This window comes from Anomaloglossus baeobatrachus, chromosome 9 (assembly GCF_048569485.1).
Source record: "Anomaloglossus baeobatrachus isolate aAnoBae1 chromosome 9, aAnoBae1.hap1, whole genome shotgun sequence".
Classification (NCBI taxonomy): Eukaryota; Metazoa; Chordata; class Amphibia; order Anura; family Aromobatidae; genus Anomaloglossus; species Anomaloglossus baeobatrachus.
In genome coordinates, this window is record NC_134361.1 from 85743958 (window position 1) to 85769085 (window position 25128).

A 25128-nucleotide genomic window follows, 5' to 3' on the forward strand; every position below is an offset into this window, starting at 1 on the left:
GAAGGCTGACCTGGAGGCCAAGTTTCCACAGGAGATGGTGGACCAGTACATGCTCCCTCCGCACACCCCTAAGGCAACCCCTGCAGCCACCACGCCGAAGAGTCCACCGCCTGGGCCAGCTGAGGAACACTCATCCCCAGCGCTGCCACGACCAGAGTGCAGCGAAGAACTAAGGGGGAGAGGAGGGCAAGAAGCTGAGGAGTTGCCCCCGGAGCCAGCAGCAGTGCTAGTCTCAGAGCCGGAGATGCTGCCATATTCCCGCTGGGACGAGGAAGACCTGACACCTCCTGCTGAGGAAGACCTGCTTTACCGCCCCACCTGGGAGCTTGTAAGTTGTACTGCGCAGAATTCAGCCCGCAAGACACGGCGCCGAGGTGGTAGTACAAAGTATCCTCCAACACCACAGTCTCCTGAAAAGAAAGACGAAGTCACCGCCAGAGATCTACAGGAGAAACGGTTTCTGAGAAGGTCCAAAGCACAGGTCAGAGGACCCCTGCGTCGAGGAATTGTCGAAGATTTTAGCCTCAAATCAGGATACGGATTCATAGTATCACCTGGCGTGAAGGGAGGGATTTTCGTTAATAGAAGGGATGTGAGAGCCCACCTGCCCAGAGGACACCCTGGAAGAAATTTGAAGATAGGAGACTCGGTGGAGTTCACTATGCATCAGGGAGAAAGAGGCTGGTATGCCCTAGATGTTGCACCATGCCCTAGCAGTCCTTGCAGAAGCCCTGCAGTTACAACAGAGGAGGAAGACAGAGACACAGAAGAAGAAAGGAAAGATAGAGATAAAGAAAGAACAGAGAAAGACCCTACAGATGAGACCACTACAGATGAGGAAAAAGGTCAAGAAACCAACAGGTGCCGCAGCCCTACAGGCCAAAGCCCTGGTAAAGAGGAGTAGAGGAATCCACACAAAGTACAACAAGTTACTGTTTTGACCAGTTTTGAAAAGTTTGAAGTTTTGCAACGTTTGCGTTTAAGTATGTGCCCACAAAAACTATTGTGAGAAATAAACCTTAAGGCTATGAACTTGCTATAGCCACAAACTCTCGCAGTGTAAATAGTTACACCAGTGGCACCACCACCAGAGCCAGCCTGTTTAGGGGCTTGGCTCGTCTGCAACCAGGAGGAGTCCGTCCGTATATAGGGCCTTGGCTCGCCTGCGACCAGAGAGCATGCCTGTTTATGGGGCCTGGCTCTCCACCACAAAGAGGGTACCTGGTCAGCACCAACTGTGGAGGCCGCCTCTACATCCTGCCAGAAGAGGCTGAAGGCGCGGATCCACCAGGCCAGGTAGACCCTGAAACCACCAGACCCTGAAAGCCGCCTCTACATCCTGCCAGAAGTGGCTGAAGGCGCGGCCAACGGGAGAGGCAGATTGGAGGAAAGGTCTGGGGAAGTGGATGGCCCAGACCTGGTTACCAAAAGAAACCGGTGACCTGCCTCCTGAGAGGGTTTTGGGTGGGTTAACGGACTTGTGGGTGGAGGGTGGTGATGTATGATAACTGGTGGTCTTAAAATGTTTTACCATGTTTTAATGTTTTATGCATTTTAAAATGTTGTCTTGAAGCCCGAGGACGTGCTGGTGATAACTAAGGGGGAATGTGGCGCCCCTGACCTGGTCAGGCACCACTGAGTACTGCACCCATGCTGGGGACAGTACAATACAGGTAATCCAGAAGGCTGACCGAGGTGTGACTACACAGGCGCATAGTGATCAGGTCTCACACATGTACCTTTGAGAGGACCCCTGGGGAACCCAGGAGGGGGCAAGCCTTCACCTCCACTGGAATAGTGGAGGGGGTAGAGCCTCCATCTCCAATCAAGGGGTGTGGTAAGAGAGTCTGGTTGCTAGGTGGCGTAGGCAGGCACAAAAGGGAAAAGAGAAGGAGGAGTAAACAGTCTGAAGCAGAGTGTGGAGGAGTGAGGAGCAGGAAAGTGGAGCTCAGACAGGAGCAGCAGTGAAGGTCCCAGATGTGAGCCAGTTCAGTGCAGAGTCCAGGGAGCTCAAGTGAGGAGCAGATCCCGTGGGCTGCTGTAGTCTGACAGCGTCCGCGCAGTGGCTACCAACGGGGGAGAACGGTCAACTAGGAGTGCTACCCGAAATCCATCTTCAGCTAAAGAGAGGGCACGGAGTGGGAAGTAAGGAGACTGCTAGAGAGTACCAGGCCCAAACGGGCGGCAGATCCCGGAGCGAGGATAGATTCACCTTTCCCTGCCAAACCTGCCGGTGTGGGGCCCTCAAAGCCCACACCACCACAACCAAAAGCCGCAGCCACGTAGCCACAGTTAGGGCCCATAGGTCGCAGGAGGCAAGTAGCTGGAGTGGCCTGGTCCAGGCGACAAGCACACGGCAACCGAAGGGGAGAGAGGCTGCAGCATCTTCCCTGGGTGATCCCCATAGGGACTAAAAGTCGGGGTCACCCCAAACCTAAAAGGGCTAAGGAAGGCGAGTTGGTAGTCACCATCAGAAGTCAGCCTGAAGGACACCTGGTTCCCACTTGGTCCATCCCAGCTATGCCCGGGTCACTCACCTTGCCATCAACTGTGAGTAAAAACCCTGAAAGACATCCTGCTTGTGTGGAGTCATTCTGCGCCTTGTAGTTCTACACATCTACACAGGGCCCTGGGGCTTGCCTCACTCTCAGGAGGCTACTACATCCGACTGCACCCACCATCAGCCCCAGGCAGCCCTTAACCTGCAGTGGCGGTCCCCACTGACCGCAAATCTGAGAGTGGCGTCACGACAAATAGAAGATTTCCTACTTGTGACCAAGACCCAGCTACGTGGAGTCCCTGAAGGTAATGCACCGACACTGCATCAGCGATACCAGCGGGGCTTCACACTACGACTGTCCAAAGATTACCTGCTCCAAGATAAGGGCTGACTTTGCTTGATGGACATGCAACTTGATGGAAAGGAGAGCTGGAGAACAAAATTAAAGACCTGGCCCAACTTCCTGTACTTCTCGGTATCTCTGCTGCTGGAAGTGGATTAATCTTGACAACAGTGGACAGACAGACAGAAGAGAGACACCCAATGGCCAGCACTTTAGAGGGTTATAAGACAGTTTTCTGAATGTACAATGCCCATTTAAAGGGGTTGTCCACTACTTTTACATTGATGGCCTATCCTTAGGATAGGTCATCAATGTCTGATTGGCTGGGTTTTGACACCCCGCAACCCTGCTGATCAGCTGTTGTGGGTCCCGGTGGCGGCAGCCAGCAGCCAGAAATACTCAGCTTCGGTACTGCTCTGTCTTCTGCTAGTAGCCATGACCAGGTACTGCACATCCGCATCCTATTGATCTGAATGGGAGGCAGATGTGCAGCACCCGGCCGTAGCCACTATCAGAAGACAGAGCAGTACCAGAACTAAGCACCTCCGGCTGCCTGCTGCCGCCGCCAGGACCAACTACAGCTAATCAGTGGGAGTGCGGGGTGTCGGACCCCGGCCAATCTGACATTGAAAACCTGTCCTAAGGATAGGCTATCAATGTAAACGTAGTGGGCAACCTCTTTCAGTTCAATCTCATGCTGTCATGATTGCCAATATGAAATATTTATGAAGATGTGAATAAAGTTACAAGTTTTCTGTTATTGGTCCTTTATCCAAGGAACTAGTCTGGTTGCAGTATGTGGAGTCGGGAAGGAATTTTTCCTCTAATATGGAGCTATTGCTGTCTGCCCATGGGGTTTTTGCATTCCTCTGAATCAACATGTTAGCCTATAGGTAGAGCTCGATGGATTTCTGCTACCATCAACTTAAGAAAAACTATGAAATGAGATTTTAATCCCCAAGTGCTGGACTAGTATATTTTTTCTGGCCATTTAAATACAACACATTTATAAAATAATTTTTTACCATCTAACCCAATGAAAAACACAACAGCTTACAATATAAAGACAATTTTATTGCCAATAAGCTCTTAAAGACTCCAAATTATTCTTCTTTTTTTTATGCGTCAGTAGGATTTAGTTTTTTCCTCCTGATGAAAAATCTGGTCATAGTCATCTCTCATTAAAAATAAAATTATTTGAAATAAATAAATATATAAAATAAATATCATATACATTTCATAAATAGTTGTCATCCTTATGCACAGTATCTATACTTGCATCTATATAACGTTCTTTGAAAACAGGAGCATTTTGAGTTCAGGGGAGGGGGGAATCCACAGATTTGTATTTTCAGAAGACTTTTGACCAAATGTTTGAAAGGTCACCATCATCTCTCTTGAGTTTGTTTTCAGATCTTCTGCCATAGGATGGCACAGGTTGTGTTGATCATCCATCCATGTTGGTTACAGAAGTTGTCATATGCATCCAATGTTCCAATAAACAACATTTTTTAACAGGGAGTGCCTAGATCACATCCATATATGTGTGAAATGTTAGTGGGTCGGTGACATGTGGTTATATAAGGCACATGAGAAGATGGAGCATACTTGGGTTGGACTTCCAATCATCCTGTTTGCTCCACCTCGATCTATGTTTGGGTCTGAGGGATAGTTTTCTAAAGCTGATTTGAGCCGCTAGAGTGGTTAATACCATTTCTCAACCTTTAGAATATTACACACAAGTCTATTGTAGCGTGTGCATGTCATTTGTATCATTCCCTGTCGGCTCCCTACAGCTTCTAGTCACGTGCTAATGCTTGTGGAAGGTTTCAGTGATAGTTCACAGTCGTTTAGAATTTTTTACATGTGGATTTCTAACATGAGTTGATTTTTTTGGTTACATAATTCATAAAAAGCCACAGGCCAGTTTTATTGTTCGCCCACAGCACCAATATATCTTGTTTCACGAGATTCCAAAAAGAATCCCCTTCTAGGAATTTTTGTCTCATTTAAAAAAGGAACAAATATATGATCCCCTTAGAAAGATAAATGCTCTCATACATTCAAGCACAGTACCATTACTCTCAGGCTAAAGTCTTCAGTATCAAAATGACCATAAAGAGCCATTATTGCAGGCCTTTCTTCTACTGAAGACTTTAGCTCAACCAATGTCAGGAATGCTTATGAATATTGGGTTCCAGAGACTGGTAACCAGTGGTATACGTTTGTGGTAGAGAATGGTACAAAGTACCTATTGTCTTATCTATATTTACAAAATAAGTATCTCTTTTATATAAAAAGGAAAAGTGGTCTATATTGTGAAGGCCATCACCTTTTCTCCTAGACAGCAAACCTCTTAAACAGGTCCTCTCACAACAGCTTAAAAGGATTGTGCCTTCCGGCCAAGTAGCATTTTAAACAGCACTCCAGCCTCTATAAGAGTCCCAGGTATGTACATTGGCATCAGTAGGTAGTGGAACGTCACCTATAGTGAAAAAGGTCTCTGTACATGACCGGTATTTTAGAAGGATCCACAGGTCTTGGGAGGAAATGTGTGAACTTCTGATGTCGTTTAGTCCTATATCCATCTCTTGGAGAGCCATCTTTATTTAGGGCCACATAATACGGTCTCTCTTGTCTCTCTGGTCTCTCTGAGTCCACGTGCTTATACAAGGTGGATGCGTATGTGTTGTACCAATTTTCTTCAAACTGCTCTCGAAAAACACATTCCCTGTTCAGCTTTTTCTGCCAAGCAAGAAGAAAAAACAATGGTGAAGTTCAAATGGAATTCATCGGTTGTAGAAAAGCTATAAAATACACTATTATATATAACAAATGTCAAAACAATGGAACTTTATTGTACATTCTAGACAAGTTTTATTAAAAATAAAAAACAAACAAAAAAACCCCAACAATTATATTTGCTGAGATTTTTTAAAAAAAATCCCAGGGATATGCACTGTTGTGCTATCACCTCAAGGGTATATCATAGGCTGCTGTCTATCGCAGACAGCAATATTCAGGTTATTGGCTACTGTAAAACAGTCTGTCTGCTGTAAGATTCACAGGGCAATGGCTAATATTATGATTTAAAGGGAACCTGTCACCAGATTTGTCCCCTATAAGCTGCGGCCACCACCAGTAAGCCCTTATATACAGCATTCTAGAATACTGTATAAAAGAGCCCAGGCCACGCTGTATAACTTAAAAAACATATTTTATGATACTCACCCTTGAGGCGGTCCGGTCCGATTGGTGTCGCTGATCTCAGTTTGGCGCTTACTATGTTCTTGCCATCGCCATTCTCCTTCCCTGCTTCATGTTTATGACACATCCTACGTCATCCACACAAGAGTCCTCCAATATGCTACTATATACACGCACTTCTCTCTGACCTGCTGTGGGCAGAGTAACATACACGCACTTCTCTCAGACCTGCTGCGGGCAGAGTAAGGTACTGTAATGCGCAGGTGTTAGGAAAGGTCAAATACCGCCCGCACATGCACGCTACAATACTTTAATCTGCCCTCAGCAGGAGCGCAATGGAGGACTCTGTGTGGATGATGTAGAACACGTCATCCATATGGAGCAGGGAAGGAGGATGGGGTTCGCAAGAACATAGGAGGCGCCGGACGGAGACCAGAAATGCCTATCACACTGGACCGCCTCGTGGGTGAGTATCATAAAAACTGGTTATTTGTATTCCCCAGATCGGCTTGGGCACTTATATACAGTATTCTAGAATGCTGTATATATTGGCTTACAGGTGGTAGCTGCAGTTTATGGGGAACAACTCTGGTGACAGGTTCCCTTCAAAGAGGCTTTGTCACCAGATCAAAGTGGGCAGCATTTGCTCTCATTTTATTTTCGCTGTCCCCCCTGAATATTCAACTTTTTTAATTTTTTACATTCCGCTATAAGGATCCAGAGATATGAGTCTTTTTATTAAGTGCTAATTTATATGGTCTTTACCAAGGGGGCGTGGCTCATGGGTAATAATGTTGAGTAGATTATAGACACACCCTTAAAGACTAAAGGTCCAGTCACACTAAGCAACTTACCAGCGATCCCAACAACGATAGGGATCGCTGGTAAGTTGCTAGGAGGTTGCTGGTGAGATGTCACACTGCGACGCTCCAGTGATCCCACCAGCAACCTGACCTGGCAGGGATCGCTGGAGCGTCGCTACACAAGTTGCTGGTGAGCTCACTAGCAACCAGTGACAAGCCCCCAGCGCCGCGTGGAAGATGCTGCGCTTGGTAACTAAGGTAAATATCGGGTAACCAACCCGATATTTACCTTGGTTACCACCGCACGCGCAGAGAGCAGGGAGCAGCGCACACTGAGCGCTGGCTCCCTGCTCTCCTAGTTACAGCACACATCGGGTTAATTACCCGATGTGTGCTGCAGCTAAATGTGCACAGAGCAGGGAGCAGCGCACAATGCTTAGCGCTGGCTCCTTGCTCTCCTAGTTACAGCACACATCGGGTTAATTAACCTGATGTGTGCTGCAGCTACATGTGCACAGAGCAGGACCCGGCACTGACAGTGAGAGCGGCGGAGGCTGGTAACAAAGGTAAATATCGGGTAACCAAGGACAGGGCTTCTTGGTTACCCGATGTTTACATTGGTTACCAGCCTCCGCAGAAGCCGGCTCCTGCTGCCTGCACATTTAGTTGTTGCTGTCTCGCTGTCACACACAGCGATCTGCGCTTCACAGCGGGAGAGCAACAACTAAAAAATGGCCCAGGACATTCAGCAACAACCAACGACCTCACAGCAGGGGCCAGGTTGTTGCTGGATGTCACACACAGCAACATCGCTAGCAACGTCACAAAAGTTGTTCGTTAGCAGCGATGTTGCTAGCGATGTTGCTAGCGATGTTGCTTAGTGTGACGGGGCCTTTAGGCTATGTGTCCACGTTGCTTTTTACCTGCTTTTTACTTGCTTTTTTGCTACTTGTGCAACTGCAGCGTTTAATGCCAAAATGGATGTGTTCTGCTTTTTAAGCAAAGTCTATGGGATTTTGGTTTTCTTGTCCCCACTATGCAGTTCAAACTGCAGCCTTTTTGTGGCAGAAATTTGGGCAAAAACTCTGCTTTGCAGTTCAAAACTCATATGGCAAAAACAATTGACATGTCAATTGTTTTTGCCATTTGAGTTTTGAACTGCAAAGCAGAGTTTTTGCCCAAATTTCTGCCACAAAAAGGCTGCAGTTTGAACTGCATAGTGGGCACAAGAAACCCAAATTCCCATAGACTTTGCTTAAAAAGCAGAACACATCCATTTTGGCATTAAACGCTGCAGTTGAAAAAGCAGCAAAAAAGCAAGTAAAAAGCAGGTAAAAAGCAACGTGGACACATAGCCTTATGTGTCTACCACCCATAAAAAGTAGCACTAAATAAAAAAGTCTGCATTTTTGAAACCATATGGCTTCAGAAGAAAAAAACTAAGAAAGTAGACCACGCAGAGAAGCAGTGGGAAGAAAACATGAGCAAAAAATGGTCACTTGACCCGTTGAGAGGTCCTCTTCACATTAGCCCCCAGACTTATATGTGTCACCAGAATGCCCCGTATACTAATAGTAACCTTATATTATGGAACTACTATTTGAAAAAATCAATAATATATTCTACTATGTGTTAACACACTCGTCAGCATGCGTTAGAATCAGTCTGCCATACATCGCTTCATCTACAAAGTGTTTTCAAAAACTCCATCAATTGGAAAGTTCCTTCTGAATCCATCATGTGAGTGTTTGTATAGCCGCAGCCTGATATTCTCTGCCTTTACTTTTACTAGAACCTGGACTGGCTTTTGTTGCTACAAATATAAAATAACACATATAATTAGCTCAGTCATTGAGTGTTTAAATGCATCTTAATCTATGGGAAAGACAGATGTGATTAATGGTTTAGCGTGACTTCAGATGGAAGAAATGCTACTTTCCGTATGTTTTTTTTTTTTACAAGCTATTTGGGGCCACATAGCCTTAGGGACCCTTGATGGATTTCCAGCAGCTTTAACAGCCAGACTGATCCTCCTGCTGGCCTGGGAGTGAAGACTCAGAAACGCAGCCATTTATATTCCGCAGTCCTTTTGTCCTTGCTACCTTCCCTATACCGGCTTCTGTACCTTTCCAGTACGAGATTCTGGCGTGCGGGGGGTTAATTATCTATGATTTTTTTTTCCCTTGCATTCTCCCAGCTGGGTTTCTGGGAAGAAAAAAAAATTAATTCCTTGACTTTTTCCTTTGGGCCAAGAATGTTTTTCTTTTAGCGTTGCTAATTGTGTCTTTGATCATTTTAATAGGAAAATCTCCACCTGTACATAGATTTTTTGAAGATTGTTCCCTTATGCCTTGGCACAGACAATATATGTTTTCAACATGAATTTTACAGCTTTGACATAAAAGAAGCTGGCTTGCAAGTGACACATCGCAGGGCCAGCTCAAATCCGCAGAGGGAAGAGAGCCGGCTATTGTAGAAACACATTTTTAATCATGAAATGACTACCATATGTATATACGTTTGTGAAAAGCGAGAGTTCGCAGCAGAAAACTCTACCTTTTCTTACAGAAAAAAAAAAACCCTTGCAACATATAATACAGTATGGATATCTACGGCCAAATGCCGGGCCGAATAAGGGGATTTTTCTTCATTTTGTTTTTCTGCATTAATTTGGCAGGAATGAAAGCTGGAAGGTGAAATATAATGACTTATTTGGCAGGAGGTGCTGAAGAAGGTGCTCAGGTTGTGAACTTCTACAGGCCCCATTAAATTAGCCTTTTGTGCCAAAAATAATCTTTTCTGAACAGTAGTTTAACAAAACATGGAGTTCAATGAAGGTAAAGTAGAAAGTCTAAGGGCAGGGAATTAGTATTGTGCTGAACTATAAAATTACAGAACATAAGTTTCAGGTTGTGAGGCAGAAGCTCCACGGCTGCCTGATGGCCATTCATAAGAAGCAGCAGATGATTGTGACCACAGGGCAAATTTACATCACTAATTGGCGTCTATTGGTATTACAGGCACCACCATGGCGCATCCACATATGCTGTATAGGGCCTTCATATGCTTCTAGGGGACACTGGCTTTAAGGCCGGTGTCACACTTGCGAGTGCCTTGCGTGTATCTCGCGCGAGTCTCGCGGTGCATCACCCAGCCCTGACTCACACTTTCTGGACAGGAGCGTCTCAGCTGCATAGAGATGCATGTAACCGACCCGCTCCTGTGAGGAGAGTGTGAGTCCATGCCGGGTGATGCAACGCGAGACTCGCGCGAGTTACACGCAAGGCACTCGCAAGTGTGACACCGGCTTTACATGAAATCTAATCCAATATGGCACGATCTGCTCAAAATCTCTAGAGAGAATAAAATTGTTATTCCTCAAAATTAGTATAAATGCATAAACCTCAGTTTGTGCCATATGACTGCTCTATACAACTAAGGCCTCTTCCACACTTCAGTTTTTTGCCATCAGTCACAATCCGTCTTGTGACTGATACAACGGATCCATCGCAGATTGTGGTAAAACTGATGCGACGGTCCTGGTAAAAAACTGATCCGTCGTACCACTTTTTTTTTTCAATTGGGAAGTTCCTTCTGAATCTGTCATGTGAGGAGAGAGAGATTTCTTCATCCAGACACTGTTTTACCCCATCTGAGCATGCTCTGTTTAAAAAAACCGGAATCCGTCGCTGGATTCTGTCATAGGATGGATCCTGTGCCCATAGGCTTCCATTATAAAAGACAAGTAAGGCGACAGATCCAGCGCTGGATCTGTTTTTTTCACATTTCGATGGATTGTGATTGATTGGCAAAAAACTGATGTGTGAAAGGGGCCTAAGGCCCTGTGCGCACGCTGCGGATTTACTGCAAATTTTGCCGCGGATTTGCCGCAAATTTGCTGCAGAAAATGTGTCTAACATTGCTGCAGTCATTCCCCAGCAAATGCTATGGGTTGTAAAAAATGCTGTGCGCACACTGCGTTTTTTTATACGCGCGGATTTTCCGCTACGGAATTAATGAGCATATCACTTCTTTTCTGCAGGTACCTGCGTTTTTTGCCATAGGTAATGGTAAAAATTCGCGGGGACCAACTTGCGGAAAATCCGAGGCAAACCGCGGCAAAAACGCAGGTCCGGTTTTACCGCAGTTTTAACCACGTGTATTCTTTCAGAGGGTCCGGATTTTTCTTAAGAAAAAGGCACTTTCTAGTGCGCACATAGCCTGAGAGTAGATTTTAATACTGCACAAGGAGGGGATTCCCTTGATTCGGCTATTAGTAGTGAAGGATTACCGCTAGTGTTCAGCGAGTAGTTGACTATTTGTATTCGCTATGCTGTTAGCGAGTACTGTCCGCTACTCACATATTCGTTACGAGTAGTGGGCACAATGTAAGTCAATGGGACATACTTGCTAAGTAGTGAATAACCCGAAAGCCGTAATTTTCGTGCGAGTTGCTAAAAGTATGGCTTTCAGGTTACTTTCTACTTAGCGAGTATTTCCCGTTGACTTACATTGCGTTCAGTACTCGTAATGAATATGCGAGTAGCGGACAGTACTCGCTAACAGCATAGCGAGTACAAATAGTCAACACTCGCTCAACACTAATTACCTCTCTTCATTTACTTTAGCTCTCAGTTCACAGAGGCTGCAAGACGGAACTCCATTCTCAAGACAGTGGTACCAGAGGTAGGGCTAAAGCTAAGCAGACAGTGAGTAAGTGTCCAATGTTAGGAGAATATGCTCAGGAGGTATGTGCCCTACAGGATCTACTATGTACTATACATGATAATTATCCAGGGCAGCAAAAAATGGATAACTTGGTTAATTTAATTTACTAATTTATTGTCAGCAACTAGTAGCCATCAGTCCATATAAGGGCTCATGTGCACATAACTCCTGAATATTCTGCAGCGATTTGACAGCACATGTGCGCGTCAAATCGCTGCAGAAACACTGCATAATGGATGCAGTTTTCAGTACAAAAATAAGCCGATTTCATGTGCTATGGCTGCTGCCCCCACCATAGACAGAGTGGGAGCTGCATCCATAGCGCACGGAATAATTGACATGCTCATTTTATGAACGCACGGATTTGGGTCAAAATTTTACCACCCAAATCACTGCGTTCATAAAAGCATTGTGCGCACGTATCATGCACAATCTTCATAGATTGTGCTGGGGACGCAGGACGCATCCATTTACGCTGCAGTGCTATACGCAGCATAAATGCATGCAATTACGCAACGTGCTCACAAGCCCTAAAACTGGCAGAATGCAGCCTATTTACACTGACTGCAACAATCTCATACAATGTCGGCCAGTGTCAGAATCACTGGCGGGAGTTACAGTTAGGCTTCGGTTTCACTTGCGTTTTGCCTGGACAAGTGCAATCTGATAAAACATCGGATTGCGCTCACTCTAGTGCAAAACTATGGGGCTGTGTCCATCTGAGATTGATTTCTCATGCCATATCGGGCTGAGAAATGAATCACAGCAAGTGTGAAACATTGCACTGCACTCGCATGTCATCCGACCGCAGTCTGATGTACGCAGAGACAGGCAGCCGAGGAGATGGGGAGAAAGTGTTCTCGGCTGTCGCTCGCACCAGAGGGTTGTTAGCATATCACCTCTGATGCTCTCCCAGCGGAAGCTGTGCGTAAGTGGAACTGTACCCTTATAGTGATGAAAAATGTAAAGGTATCGAATAGGGTTCCAAATCATCGGCATCACGGTGGCTCAGTGGGTAGCACTGTATGTTGGCTCCGTGGGTAGTACTGTTGCTTTGCAACGCTGGGGTCCTGGGGTCAAATCCCACCAAGCACAACATCTACAAGGCATTTGTATGTTCTCCCTGTGTTTGTATGGATTTCCTTCCACTCTCCAAAAACATACTGATAGGGAATTTAGATTGTGAACCCCAATAGGAACAGCAATGCTGAAATCTGTAAAGTGCTATGGAATTAATGGCACTATGTAAGTGAATAAAATAAATACTATTAAATATACAGTTACATTAGAAGGATGGAATAAGCACTAAAACACTAAAGGCCCCGTCACACACAGAGATAAATCTTTGGCAGATCTGTGGTTGCAGTGAAATCATGGACATATTGTTCCATTTGTACACAGCCACAAACCTGGCACTGATTGTCCACAATTTCACTGCAACCACAGATCTGCCGCAGATTTATCTCTGTGTGTGACAGGGCCTTAAGTCACAGTCCTAGCAACTAACCTCCCATATTTTATAATTCTGAAGATTTTAGATTGTTCCGCTTCTGGCCACTAGGGGCGCTGTTTCTGTACACTGCATAGATGTTACATAATCCAGAAGCTTTACGCTCGCAGGGAGCATGGCATACTGGATCCTATTAATTAATGCTTATATGAATGAACATGTTGTTTCTATTTGGAACAACTTATGTAACATTGTTTATAAATGTTTGTAGGAACCTAAAATGGAATTAAACCTCACATAGAAAATCACCAGTTTCCCTTTTATCAGTCATGTTTTGTGATTGGGTTACTTTATCAGGATGGCCCTGCAGGGGTTAATATGAGGGTATGTATTTAACCAGCTGCACATCAAGGCGACCCTTATCCAATTTCCAAATGCCTTAAAATGCACATTCTTAGGCCCTTGGGCACACAAGAGGTGGGGTTTCTCTCCGTAACCCAATTACTGATGTTTTATCTGCTTAAGTGATCAAGATTTATTCAAATTAAAAAATGTGATTATCACAAGTCAACACAACTTGATGAAGTGTAAAGTGGGTGAGGCTGCGCGAGATTCCAGCACAAGGGACACAGTGATCCTCTGCCGATCGCGGAAGATACTGTTTGTCCATCTGCCTCACACTGGAAAGGACTGAGATATGTACAATGGTGTCTGGGATGATTGCAGGGCACAGTTATCAGCAGGATAAATCGGGTTTCTCTGAGTCATGATGAGTAACATGTTAGTTACATGTTTATTTAGGCTCCAACGCCTACCTGCTGCTCCATGGTGTCAATTACTATGGTTTCCAACAGGCTATAAACAAAAGGATATTTTCATCTAGCTTGACTATCCTAATTAGCAAATTATCAACAAATCCAAGTAGATTATCCAAAATAAGCCAATCTGCACGGATGACAAATGGGTTAAACAACCAAATCTGAGCTGGTTAGGGGCATTGTTAGGGAAGGGGCATGTCTGGATGTCAGGGTATTTCAAAACAGGGTCGGACCAGCAAACTGAACCATTGCCCTAGGTAAAAAAAAATTAGCCTTGTCTCTGTGACCACACAAAATATTTATTTGTAATGTAGTCTGGTCCTGATGTGAATGGTATTGTCAACTCTTGGCCATAAACTCTAGACCAAGCAATGTCAAAAGCCTATACTCAGACTTTGTGTATACACAGGACAAAAATGATCCTACATTCGGAAATAGGGACTTAAAGGGGTATTCCCATCACCATGATCCTACCCCAATATGTAGTAGGTGTAATAATATTAGAAAATACATTCAATTAGAAATGTAGTATAGTTCTCTTCATATAGCCATGTCTCTTACCTCATGTGCTGGGCATTGCAGCATAGGAATCCATGGTTATGACCAGTAGCAACTAAGGCTAGAATCACATAACTCACGCAAGTCTCGCATCGCATCACCCGGCGCGGCCGCACACTCTCCTAACAGGAGTGGGTCAGCAGCATGTATTTCTATGTAACTGAGACGCACCCAGGCCTAACTGTCACTATAAGTGGACATAACCATGGATACAATGCAATGCCCTGCACATGATGAAAGAGACATGACTAGTAACTATGCTACATTAATTGGAGGCATTTATAATAATAATAATAATAATATCTACTACATATTTGGATTGAAATAAACTTTAATTTACAAATTCTATTATTCAAATGAACTGCTCCAATATCTTCATGAAAATGCCAAAATCAGACTATTTCAAAAACATTCTCATGAACAGTGAACCTTATTTGGTTCTTTATTTAAAATGTAAAAATGAAATAAAAAGATGAAAAATACCAGACAAATTAGTGCCACTTTTCATATACAGTGGAACCTTGGAGTACGAGCATGATTTGTTCCGGGAGTGCGCTCTTAAACCAAGTTACTCTTATATCAAAGCAAAATTTCCCATAGGAAATAATTGAAATGCAGACAATTCATTCCACAACCCAAAAATATTTACTGTATTTATATAAACTTATTACAGTAATACAAAAAATGTACTGTATTCATTTAAAATTATTACAGTACACTAATACAAAATACTGCACAGTACAAACACATATAACACAAATTAAACTGCACGTTAGTTTACAATAGAAATGTTGGTGTTCGGGAGGAACACTATAGAGAGAATAATGATATATAGATATAACAACCTTTATTCTGGTACAATACATAAAAAGCACCCCCAAATCTATTCTCCCCAAAATAAGGGCAGAACTAAGCCAAATGTGGGGTAGGAATACTGCCCAGGCAATTAAATTACAGTACAAGCAGTGTGCTGTACTGGTTAGCAGAAAGAAAGTACAATACTGTATCCACAAATGCAAATTGATAGACATGCTATATAGTATATACTGTACTGTACACTGGTATACTGTATACAGTAAATATGTACAGAAAGTTACCTCCAGAGCGGGTCAGAGCGCGGTGAAAGCACAGAATCGGAAGTCTACACGGTGGGCATTTGCTCTTATTGCAAAACATTGCTCTTAAAGCAAGTTACCAATTTGTAAAAAGCTTTGCTTGTCTTACAAAACACTCTCATACCAAGTTACTCTTAATCCAAGGTTCCACTGTAGATCCGATTTACAGCTGTATCATTTTCATTACTTACACAGTTAGTATAATGTGATATAGTGCGGTATTTATAAAATGTTCAAACTTACCGACCCATACAGCTCTCCTCTCTCATTCATGCCCAAGTACAGTCCTGAGTCCACACCACGGATACTGACAAGACCCACAGCCAAGCTAATGAACTCCAAGATTCCTACAGTGAAACAAGAGGCCAAGTGTGAGCCGGATCAGAGTCAGAAATCCTCAGCATTTTTATGCATTATGAAGCTTTTTCTTATATCTCATTATTTATGTGTTTGCTTTATTGATTCAGTATTTATAAACATTCTTATTTATCGGATACACTTTAATACAATTTCAGAGGGATCCCTCAGTAGGCAGGAATCTCATACTGAAATATTATCTGTGGTTAGTACACAAGCCTTGGAGGAGATCCATCTATGTCCTACTCCTGGAATCTGCGGAACCTGTAATTGCTGACAATCACCTAAAAAATGAGCGGAACGTTAAAATCATTGTTCTCTTCTCTGCTGAGAACCATGACAGCCTATGCGCACATAATGATCTATTACTGACTGCTTTGTGCGCATAGGAAATGCTGTTTGCATGTTTAATTAGGCCATTAAATGACTGCCGAGGAACAAACAAGTAACTGATCAGCAGTCATTTAACCTCACAAAGCCTGATGGTGTAAACATGCCCTTAGCGTAACCCTAGAAAATGCTTTTTGCATGCTTTAAAGCTCAATTTACATGATTTTCATGAATGGGCAATCCTAGGAACACTTGTTTCTCGATAATCATGCAGTATAAACAGGCTGCTGATCACCTGAACGAGTAAAATGCTTGTTCGTCGGGTGAAATGATCTTTTATGCAGCACAAAAGATCATCATTCTCGATGTTGCATTGTCCTATGTAAACAAGACCTGTGCTGTCGAGAACAATGGCAGCCTATGGGCATTTTTTTCTTTTTTTTTTTGCAACAAACACCTAATCTCTTGGCAGTAAAAAAGCTGCATTTTTTCCTGCATTTTTTTCTGCCTTTTGGTGTATCATTTGTCTGCAGGACATATTTAAATAAAGTTAGTTTCATTGACCAAAAACTCGGCAAAATCACAGCTCCTTTTTAATACCATGGATTTGCATAAAACCAATGAAAAAAAGTGCACCAAAAATGCCCTGTTTGAACATAGCCTATGATGCTTTTTCTGGAGAGAATGAGGATCCTTAATGACCGGATTGTTTCACTGCACAATGTCTTGTACCAAACCTATTTTAAGCTTCTCAAACATAAAATTCATCACATTTCACAATATTTTAGTTACTTCTGTCTTGAATGTCGGCCCAGGAGGTGATTTTAGCTCATTCTCTTGTATCTGATGGTGAATAGTAGTTCCAAACAATAGAAATATTTTAATGATAGCCCTCTACTACTTTACATTCATCAAATGGAAAAGATCTACTTATGCTTCATTACTTACAGCTACGATGGAAAAAAAAGACTCAAAGTTTTCTAATGTATACAGAAATAACACTGGTCACTGTAAAAAAAGCCCGGCAGAATGAAAAAAAGACAAAATATCTATCTATATCTATCTATCTATATACACATACATACAAAGCAACAAAGCAAACAATATAACAATATAACCATCAACAAGGTGTAAGCCTCTCAGCTGGAATTATGGACCACTCCAGGTCTCTCATATTTGAAGGTGCCTTCTCCTAACAGCAATTGTAAGATCTCTCCTCAGGTGTTCAGCAGGATTTAGGTCTGGACTCATTGCTGCCACTCCAGAACTCTCCAGCGCTTTCTTTCCATCCATTTCTGGGGCTTCTTGAAGTATATTTGGGGTCATTGTCCTGTTGGAAGACCCATGATCTTGGATGGAGACCCAACTTTCTGACACTGGGCATTGTGACCCAAAATCCTTTGGTAATCTTTAGATTCCATGATGCCTTGCACACAGTCAAAACATCCATTGCCAGAGGCAGCAAAACAAGCTCAAAATATCTTTGAACCTTCACCATATTTCACAGTAGGTCCTGTATTCTTTTCTTGTAGACCTCTTTGTGTTTTTGATAAACAGTAGAATGATGTGCTTTACCAAAAAGCTCTATCTTGGTCTCATCTATCTACAAGACACTTTCCCAGAAGGATTTTGGCTTACTCACATACATTTTTGCAAACTACAGTCTAGGTGTATGTCTGTGTCAACAGAGGGGTCCTCCTGGGGCTCTTCCATAGTGTTTCATTTCATTCAAATGTCAACAGTTCACTCTCACACTGATGCCTTCTGAGCCTGTAGGAGAGCTTGAATTTCTTTGGAACTTGATTGCAGCTGCTTACCCACCACCCTGACTACATTGCCTTGTAACCATTCATCAATTTTTCTCTGCTGTGTAGGTCCAGGGAGATTAGCTACAATGCCATGGGTTGTAAACTTGTTGATTATGTTGTGCATTGTGGACAAAGGAACATCAAGATCTGTGGAGCTGGACCTGTAAACTTGAGACTGCTGATATTGTTGAACAATTTTGATCCTGATTTTGCATAAGGTTATGAGTTAGACAAGCTGTGGTGTCGCACCCAGATTCTGCCCCATCTCACTCCTGCCCATTTTGTCAGAGCTGGGCAAAACTAGTATGAAAATACCAAAATAGCAAAATGTTGGCGCAACTCTGGATTGTTAAAAATTTTTGTAAACTTTCAAAACAAGTTACAGGTTATATCTTTGTCCAATCGGGTCCATTATTTCTTGTGGACACGTATTTTTCTTTGAAGCTTCAGAAGACTAATTAGTTTCCCACTGCCATACCCCACAATGACCACATATAATTTGTAGGGGAATCCTACAAGTTTTCAATTTCTCAACAGTGAAATGAGTCATTGTTGTCTTTACAAAAAGACATGGAAGTGTTGAGTCCCTTAAAGTAACATATTTTTATTTCTAGCATTTATGCTGTGGCTAATAGTTGAATGTTCTGAACAGGGGAAACTCCTCTATTAACTTAGATTTCCTTAAGGCCTCTTATACACGTCCGTGAAAATCACGCACGTGTTTCACGGATGTGTCAAAGGTGCGTATTGCCCTCTGTGAGCTGTATGCATGGCCAACGTGTGTTCTCCGTGTGTTATCCGTGATAACACACGGAGAATGGGAACGCTCTGCTCACCTGTCCCTGGCGTCGCTGTCCGTCGTGCTGATCTTCGGTCTCCGGTCCTGCCGATTCCCCGCTGCTGCTGCTTCCGGCCGCAGTGAAGTGAATATTCAATTAGCATAATGAGCGGCGGTCGGCAGCAAGTGACAGCAGCGGCAGAGACAGCAGGGCTGGAGAAGGTGAGTAATGTGGGTTTTTTTTTCTCGCAGATACATGTCTTTTCTCCGGTGGGTGTCACACAGAACACATCCGTGTGGTCCGTGTGTGTTACGTGTGACCCAATTGCGTTACATGTGACACCCGTGATGCCGGAGATAAAATGGACATGTCGGCGTGAGAAACAAGCGGACACACGTATGTATGGAACGGACACACGTTCCGTGCGAAAATACATACGTGTGTCCGACACCATAGGAAGACATAGATCTACGTGTGTACGTGTTTCCGGTACGTGAGGAAACGGACCATACACGTACCGGAGGCACGAACGTGTGAAAGAGGCCTATGGTAGTATTTGAAAAATGTCTGTTCTAATTTCTGAACCAGCCATCTCTTGTTTTATCAACAGTAATCTCATGCAGACTCAAAAAGTATTTTGTCAACATTCATGAATACAAATATTTTGTATATCTCCGCACACTAACCACACCTGTCCATAACATCTACTTAGTAATAATGTAAATTGTTTAATTGCATAACTAAATAGTTTTGGCACTCTGTCTCCTTCCAGCTCTATCTTGTTTGACTGCTCAAAGGGGTTTTCCAATTCTTGGATGATGATGATATAATCATAGGACATGTCATCAATAACAGGTCAATTGGGATCCGACACCCGTCACCCCCACTGATCAGGAGTTACCAGCTCTGGCTTGATGTGAATGGTGTACTGACTGGAACGCCAGCTCCCCGGTACTGCAGGTCACCTCTTATTACACTGACAAGCAAAATGGTAACAATGTTTTAAACTTTTGACTTTCAGTCTCTTATCTCATCATCCACTGCAGCTTTGAGCGTGAGACTAACTTCATTTTAAAGGCAATCATCTTAGCCCTCTCATACATAAATTTGACTTTTAATTATTTAGCAGTTATGCAAAATTTTGTCATGTCTCTGCATTGTTACTGTTTTGCTCCTGGTGGTGGAAAAATATTTTTTCTTCCTGCATACTACAAATTACAACCTGTTTTTACATTCCATTATTGCTCAGTGTGTTATCAGGTTGATTCCAGAGCAAAATGTCACTGGTTTGAATTTCCCAAGAAAAGAGAAATAGCATCATCCAGCTGATCAATAGCAGTCTCTCAGCCAAGAAAATTGCTAAAATGCATCATGTGAGTGCCATGACAGTTGGAAGAATTCGAAATAAAATCCGTCCATCAATTCAAAAGCCAATAGGTGGACAACAGACATCCAGGCAAAATAACGGAGTCAACAAGACAGCTCATCACAAGGTCTATAAGTTCTGGCACGACAAATATGGCAGTGGAGGTGGCTTGTATGCTTCGTATAAGTGAGATCACAGACATCAATGCAAGCACCGTTTGACACTCATTACATAAGTCTGGAATGGTGACTTGAAAAAAGGTCAAAAAGCCTCGACTTCAACACCTTCATTGAAGTCGAGGCTTCTTCTGCCTGAATTTGCAAAAAAGGATGAAAAGTGAACAGTAGAAGATTGGAAATGGGCGATTTGGAGTTAAGAAATCAAAGTCAATAAACTAGGCTCTGATGGGTGCACATGGGTGTGGAAGAAACAAGGGAAAAGAGCTAATGGATCAAGAAATTGAAGAAATTGTTACATTTGGTGGAGGAAGTTTAATGATATAGGGTTGTTTCACAGCCAAAGGCGTTGGGTACTTGACCACGATGGATGGAGGTCTGAATGCTGACCTATATGTGAGTATCCTACAAGGTGAGTTACTTCATACACTGGAGTACTATGGGTATAAAAAGGACGACAGTGTTCCAGCTGGACAACTGCCGAAACCATACGTCGAGATTGGTAAAGAAATGGTTCAATGACAATGAAGTTGAAGTGCTGGATTGATCCCTATAGTCCACAGACCTCAAGCCAGCCAAACATTTGTGGATAGAGTTGAAGAAAAGCTGTATACATACCCAAGTGAGTCGACCAGTATGCTCCAACATTGGGAACGTGTAAAAGAGACCTGAGATCAGATTTTACTCGAAACATGCTTAAATTTGATTGAAAAAATGCCCAGAATGATTCAATCAGTGTTGAAAGCCCAATGTGAATTTACAAAATACTAACAAAATAGCAAACATTTAAATTTATATTTTTAGGAGCAATACAGTACCACTGCAGTGACATGACAAGAATTTGCATAACAGTTGCAAGTTAAATTGTAGTTTGCGATAGATGAGTTAATTGTCCATAAAATGAAGGTAGTCTCACATTCAAAGCTGTAATGCATTGTGAGATATTGAGCCTGACATGCAAAAGTTCAAAACACTGTTACCCTTTTGCTCATCAGTGTAGTTAGCAAGGAGCTTACTAGCTGTATTTGGGAGTGGTCACCAAGCAATATATGAAGCAGAACTGCCACTACCCCATACAATGTTTATATATGCCACTGCCAGTAACAGCTGATCTATGGAGATGCCAGTGTTTGACCCTTACCGATCTGATATTAATAACCTATTCTAAGGATAAGTCATCAATATCTGAGTAGCGAACAAACCCTTTAATTTAAAGATGTTTTCCTTTTCTTTCAAAATTGCACCCTCACTAATTAGCTTTTTAAGTTGGCCACAGTGCTGCAGAAAGCACTGAGCCACCTTCATTGTTTGCACTTTTTTTTTACGATCTTTACATCTCAGTTCTATACTTTAAGGGGGTTGTCCCATGAACAAAGTACATTTTAATTAATAGATCATAGAATAACAATATGTTCCACATTTGGATGTGTTAAAAAATGTTTCTTTCCCAAGTACTCATATAAATGTGCCCCTGAACGTGCAGCAACCTGGTTGGATACACCACAGCTCCTAGCCAGGAGAAAAAGTAAAAGAGAGTATATAAACAGGACAGCATGGGATCACATCTGATTCTTTATGTGAGGTCAGGGCAGGGCCAAGTTATTTTGGCAGATGAAGCCGATGGTGCTTCCCCACATAAACCCTCAGTCCCCTAATGTACTCCCCCTTCCCCCTACGATGGGTCAGGTAAAAAGCTTTGACGACCGCTTACACTAGAATTATTACCTGTGTCACCAAAAAAATACTAGAAAAAGTAAAAAAAGGTGTACTTTAGAGGTGAGGCTCAACAGGGAGTGTATTTTCATAGTTAGTTTTGAAATCATTCGTTGTAGACTGTTTACACGATCCCAGGGAAAAATGGTGCTCTCCATCAATGACATCCTATATTGTAAATGTTAAAGCCAAGGACAGTCATGGAATCTAATATTACTTAACCATAATGGGGGCAGTTTGGTTTCAATTAAGATGTGCTGCATTTGGTGGATACCTCAATAGAAGCTAAACAGACCCCATTATAAAGGGAAATGTATGATGGTTTTTATAGGTCATGCAACAAATACAGTTTTCAACAAAACTGATGGCTGTTCTGGTGCCATATTCTCATTTGGATAGTGGTTTTGGTGATGTATTCATGTACTGATGGTTGTATTGGTGCTGTATCCATATACTATTGATGACTCTAGTGATGTATTCTCATTGTGATGATGGCTCTCATCCTGTATTCATCACCAGAACCATCATCAGTACATACATATGAAACCAAAATCAAGTCATCATCAGTACATGAACGTATCACAGAGCCATCTACAGTACATAAACACGGAATCAGAGCCATAATCAGTAAGTAGGTAACTAGAACAACCATCAGTACATGAATACATCACCAGAACCACCAGCAGTAAATAAGTGTATCACCAGAACCACTATCACTACATTAATGCCTTAACAGAACCTCCACCAGTACATGAATAATCACAAGAACCACTGTCAGTAAATACATACAACACCAGTACCATCATGAGTACATGAATAGGTCACCAGAATTACCATCAGTACATGAATACATCACTAAGCTTAGTATAGCAATCAATTAATGTCAACTCCGGGCTATATAAAGTGGTGTGAAAAAGTGTTTGCCCCCTTCATGATTTCTTATTCTTTTGCATGTTTGTCACACAAATGTTTCAGATCACAAAACAAATTTAAATATTAGACAAAGATAACATAATTAAACACAATTTATTATTAAGGACATTTTTCAATAGGGAAAAAAGCAGCAAAAACACTGAAAGACTTAACATGCTGCTTCTTTAAAAAAAAAAAAAAGCAGGATTTTGCAAGTTCAGTTAGGAAAAAAGCAGGTGTGTGTCTGTGTGCAGGAGATTTCTGGAATCTTATAAGATTTGCTGGTATTTTAAAAATTAGGTTTTTAGTAACATGTATTTGCATAAAACCAATGAAAAAAAACATGCAAAAACACACTGTATGAACATTGCCTTACAGTTTGTTCATTGAACATCTGAAGTGCAATTTGCTTGTGTAAACAGCTTATTAAATTGCCTATTAGCAAACAAGCAGCAGATTGGCAATCATTTATTCATTTAGAGGCGCTCACCCCTTAATAAATCAGGTATGTCTTAAAAGTGACATGCGTCTTGCCACAAATCTTACTCGGATCAGGCACTGGAGTAAGATTTGTGGTGTAAGGTATGCCACAGCTCATCATGAATTAGATGAGTGGGCTTTGCCATGCCCTGTCCTGAAAGAGGTTCGTCCATTTTGGCAGAATTGGCCAAAACTGCAGAGAAAATGTGAAAAGTTGCACAATTATTGTGCAACTTCACATTGTAATATACTCACAGCAGAAAAGAGGGCAACCAGTCCAGTTTGCCCAGGCCAACACATCTAATGCACCAACAGGATGCAGACAAACCTCTCAACATGATGGACACTTCACAGGTGCAAGGTAAATTGCACACTAGTGGCACGCATAGAGCGCTGTTCACACGTTTCTGCAGTGAGTATATTACATTTTTGGGGGAGTTTTTATCTCCTCTTTTTGTTGCTATTTATCAGTGTAGGGACCTGCAAGCATGAGGATCCGTGATGAGGATTGCAGGCTAATGTACATTGGCCAATTTACTAATACCTCATATACAGTATGTTTGATATATTTTTTGCACTTTTTTATACGGGTTGCAGCCGGGCCTCTTAATACAGCCGTGCATAATGGAATCTCTGTCCCTTGTGTGCTGCAGTGAGTAGTGTCCGGGTAACCCACCTAATCTAATAGTAAGGGCGTGGTAATAGGTTGCTGGCTGGACACCATGCGCATACAAGTGTGAACAGCGCCCTATGCGCGCCACTAGTGTGCAATTTACCTTGCACCTCTGAAGTATCCATCATGTTGAGAGGCTTGTCTGCATCCTGTTGGTGCATTAGATGTGTTGGCCTGGGCTAACTGGACTGGTTGCCCTCTTTTCTGCTGTGAGTATATTACATTTTTGTGGGAGTTTTTATCTCCTCTTTTTGTTGCTATTTTTGCAACTTCACATTGCACAAAACTTTGTGGCTTTTCAATGTGCTTTATGACAAATTTCTGGTTTAATACATTGATAAACTGGGGCCTTTGTGATAAATTTATTGCAAAAAGACACCAATAAGTACGCACTGTCCAAAGCATATAAAACGTCAGAGTAGGGATTGATAAGACTCAGTAGCTTTTATAATAGAGATTAAAACCAATTAAACTACTTATTCATTGGTTCTTGAACATGTGAGAATTTTCCAAGTTTTTACAGAAATTTGAACTTGAAGTACATCAGATGTTCACACAAGTCCTAAATTCTACATTTAAGACTTATGTGAACATCTGATGTACTTCAAGATCACATTCTGTAGAAATATGTAAAAGTCACAAATTAACTCTTTGTTTAACAGAGTTAAACAAATGTGTCAAGAATATTAGATGATGTTTTTTTTCATCAGAAAAATGATCCAATAGCAAGAGTGCTTCAGGTCACCAGAAGTCATACCATGGTAATCCAGGAATGACCTCCGATGAACTGAGTGACATCACTGCTGCCATCTGGGTCCCCCTTGTCAGTGTTTTCCAGAGCCTGGAGAGATTGGACATGTTTTCGGTCTCTTCAGCCTTGGATGTAGCAGAGCCAGGACCGTCGTGGGACGTCGTGTAGTTATGGCAGAACATCAAGGGTCTTTTTGAGGTTAATAAAGAGGGGAAAGAGGGTGCTGTATTTAATTTCAAATAAAGGATTTTTTCTGTGTTT

The 25128-nt window shown here is 42.5% G+C and overlaps 1 protein-coding gene across 1 annotated transcript in view; it reads right to left on the reverse strand.

The window, feature by feature from the left end:
- Positions 1-3957: 3957 nt before the first annotated feature.
- The window catches only part of FGF16 (fibroblast growth factor 16), a 56660-nt gene continuing 35489 nt past the window's right edge, over positions 3958-25128 (reverse strand). Inside the window, exons 3-4 of the mRNA XM_075322689.1 lie at positions 15766-15869; positions 3958-5588 (exon numbers count right to left, since the gene is read on the reverse strand). Coding sequence (XP_075178804.1) covers positions 5325-5588; positions 15766-15869 — 368 coding nt within the window. The 3' untranslated portion in view covers positions 3958-5324. The remainder of the gene's footprint in view (positions 5589-15765; positions 15870-25128) is intronic.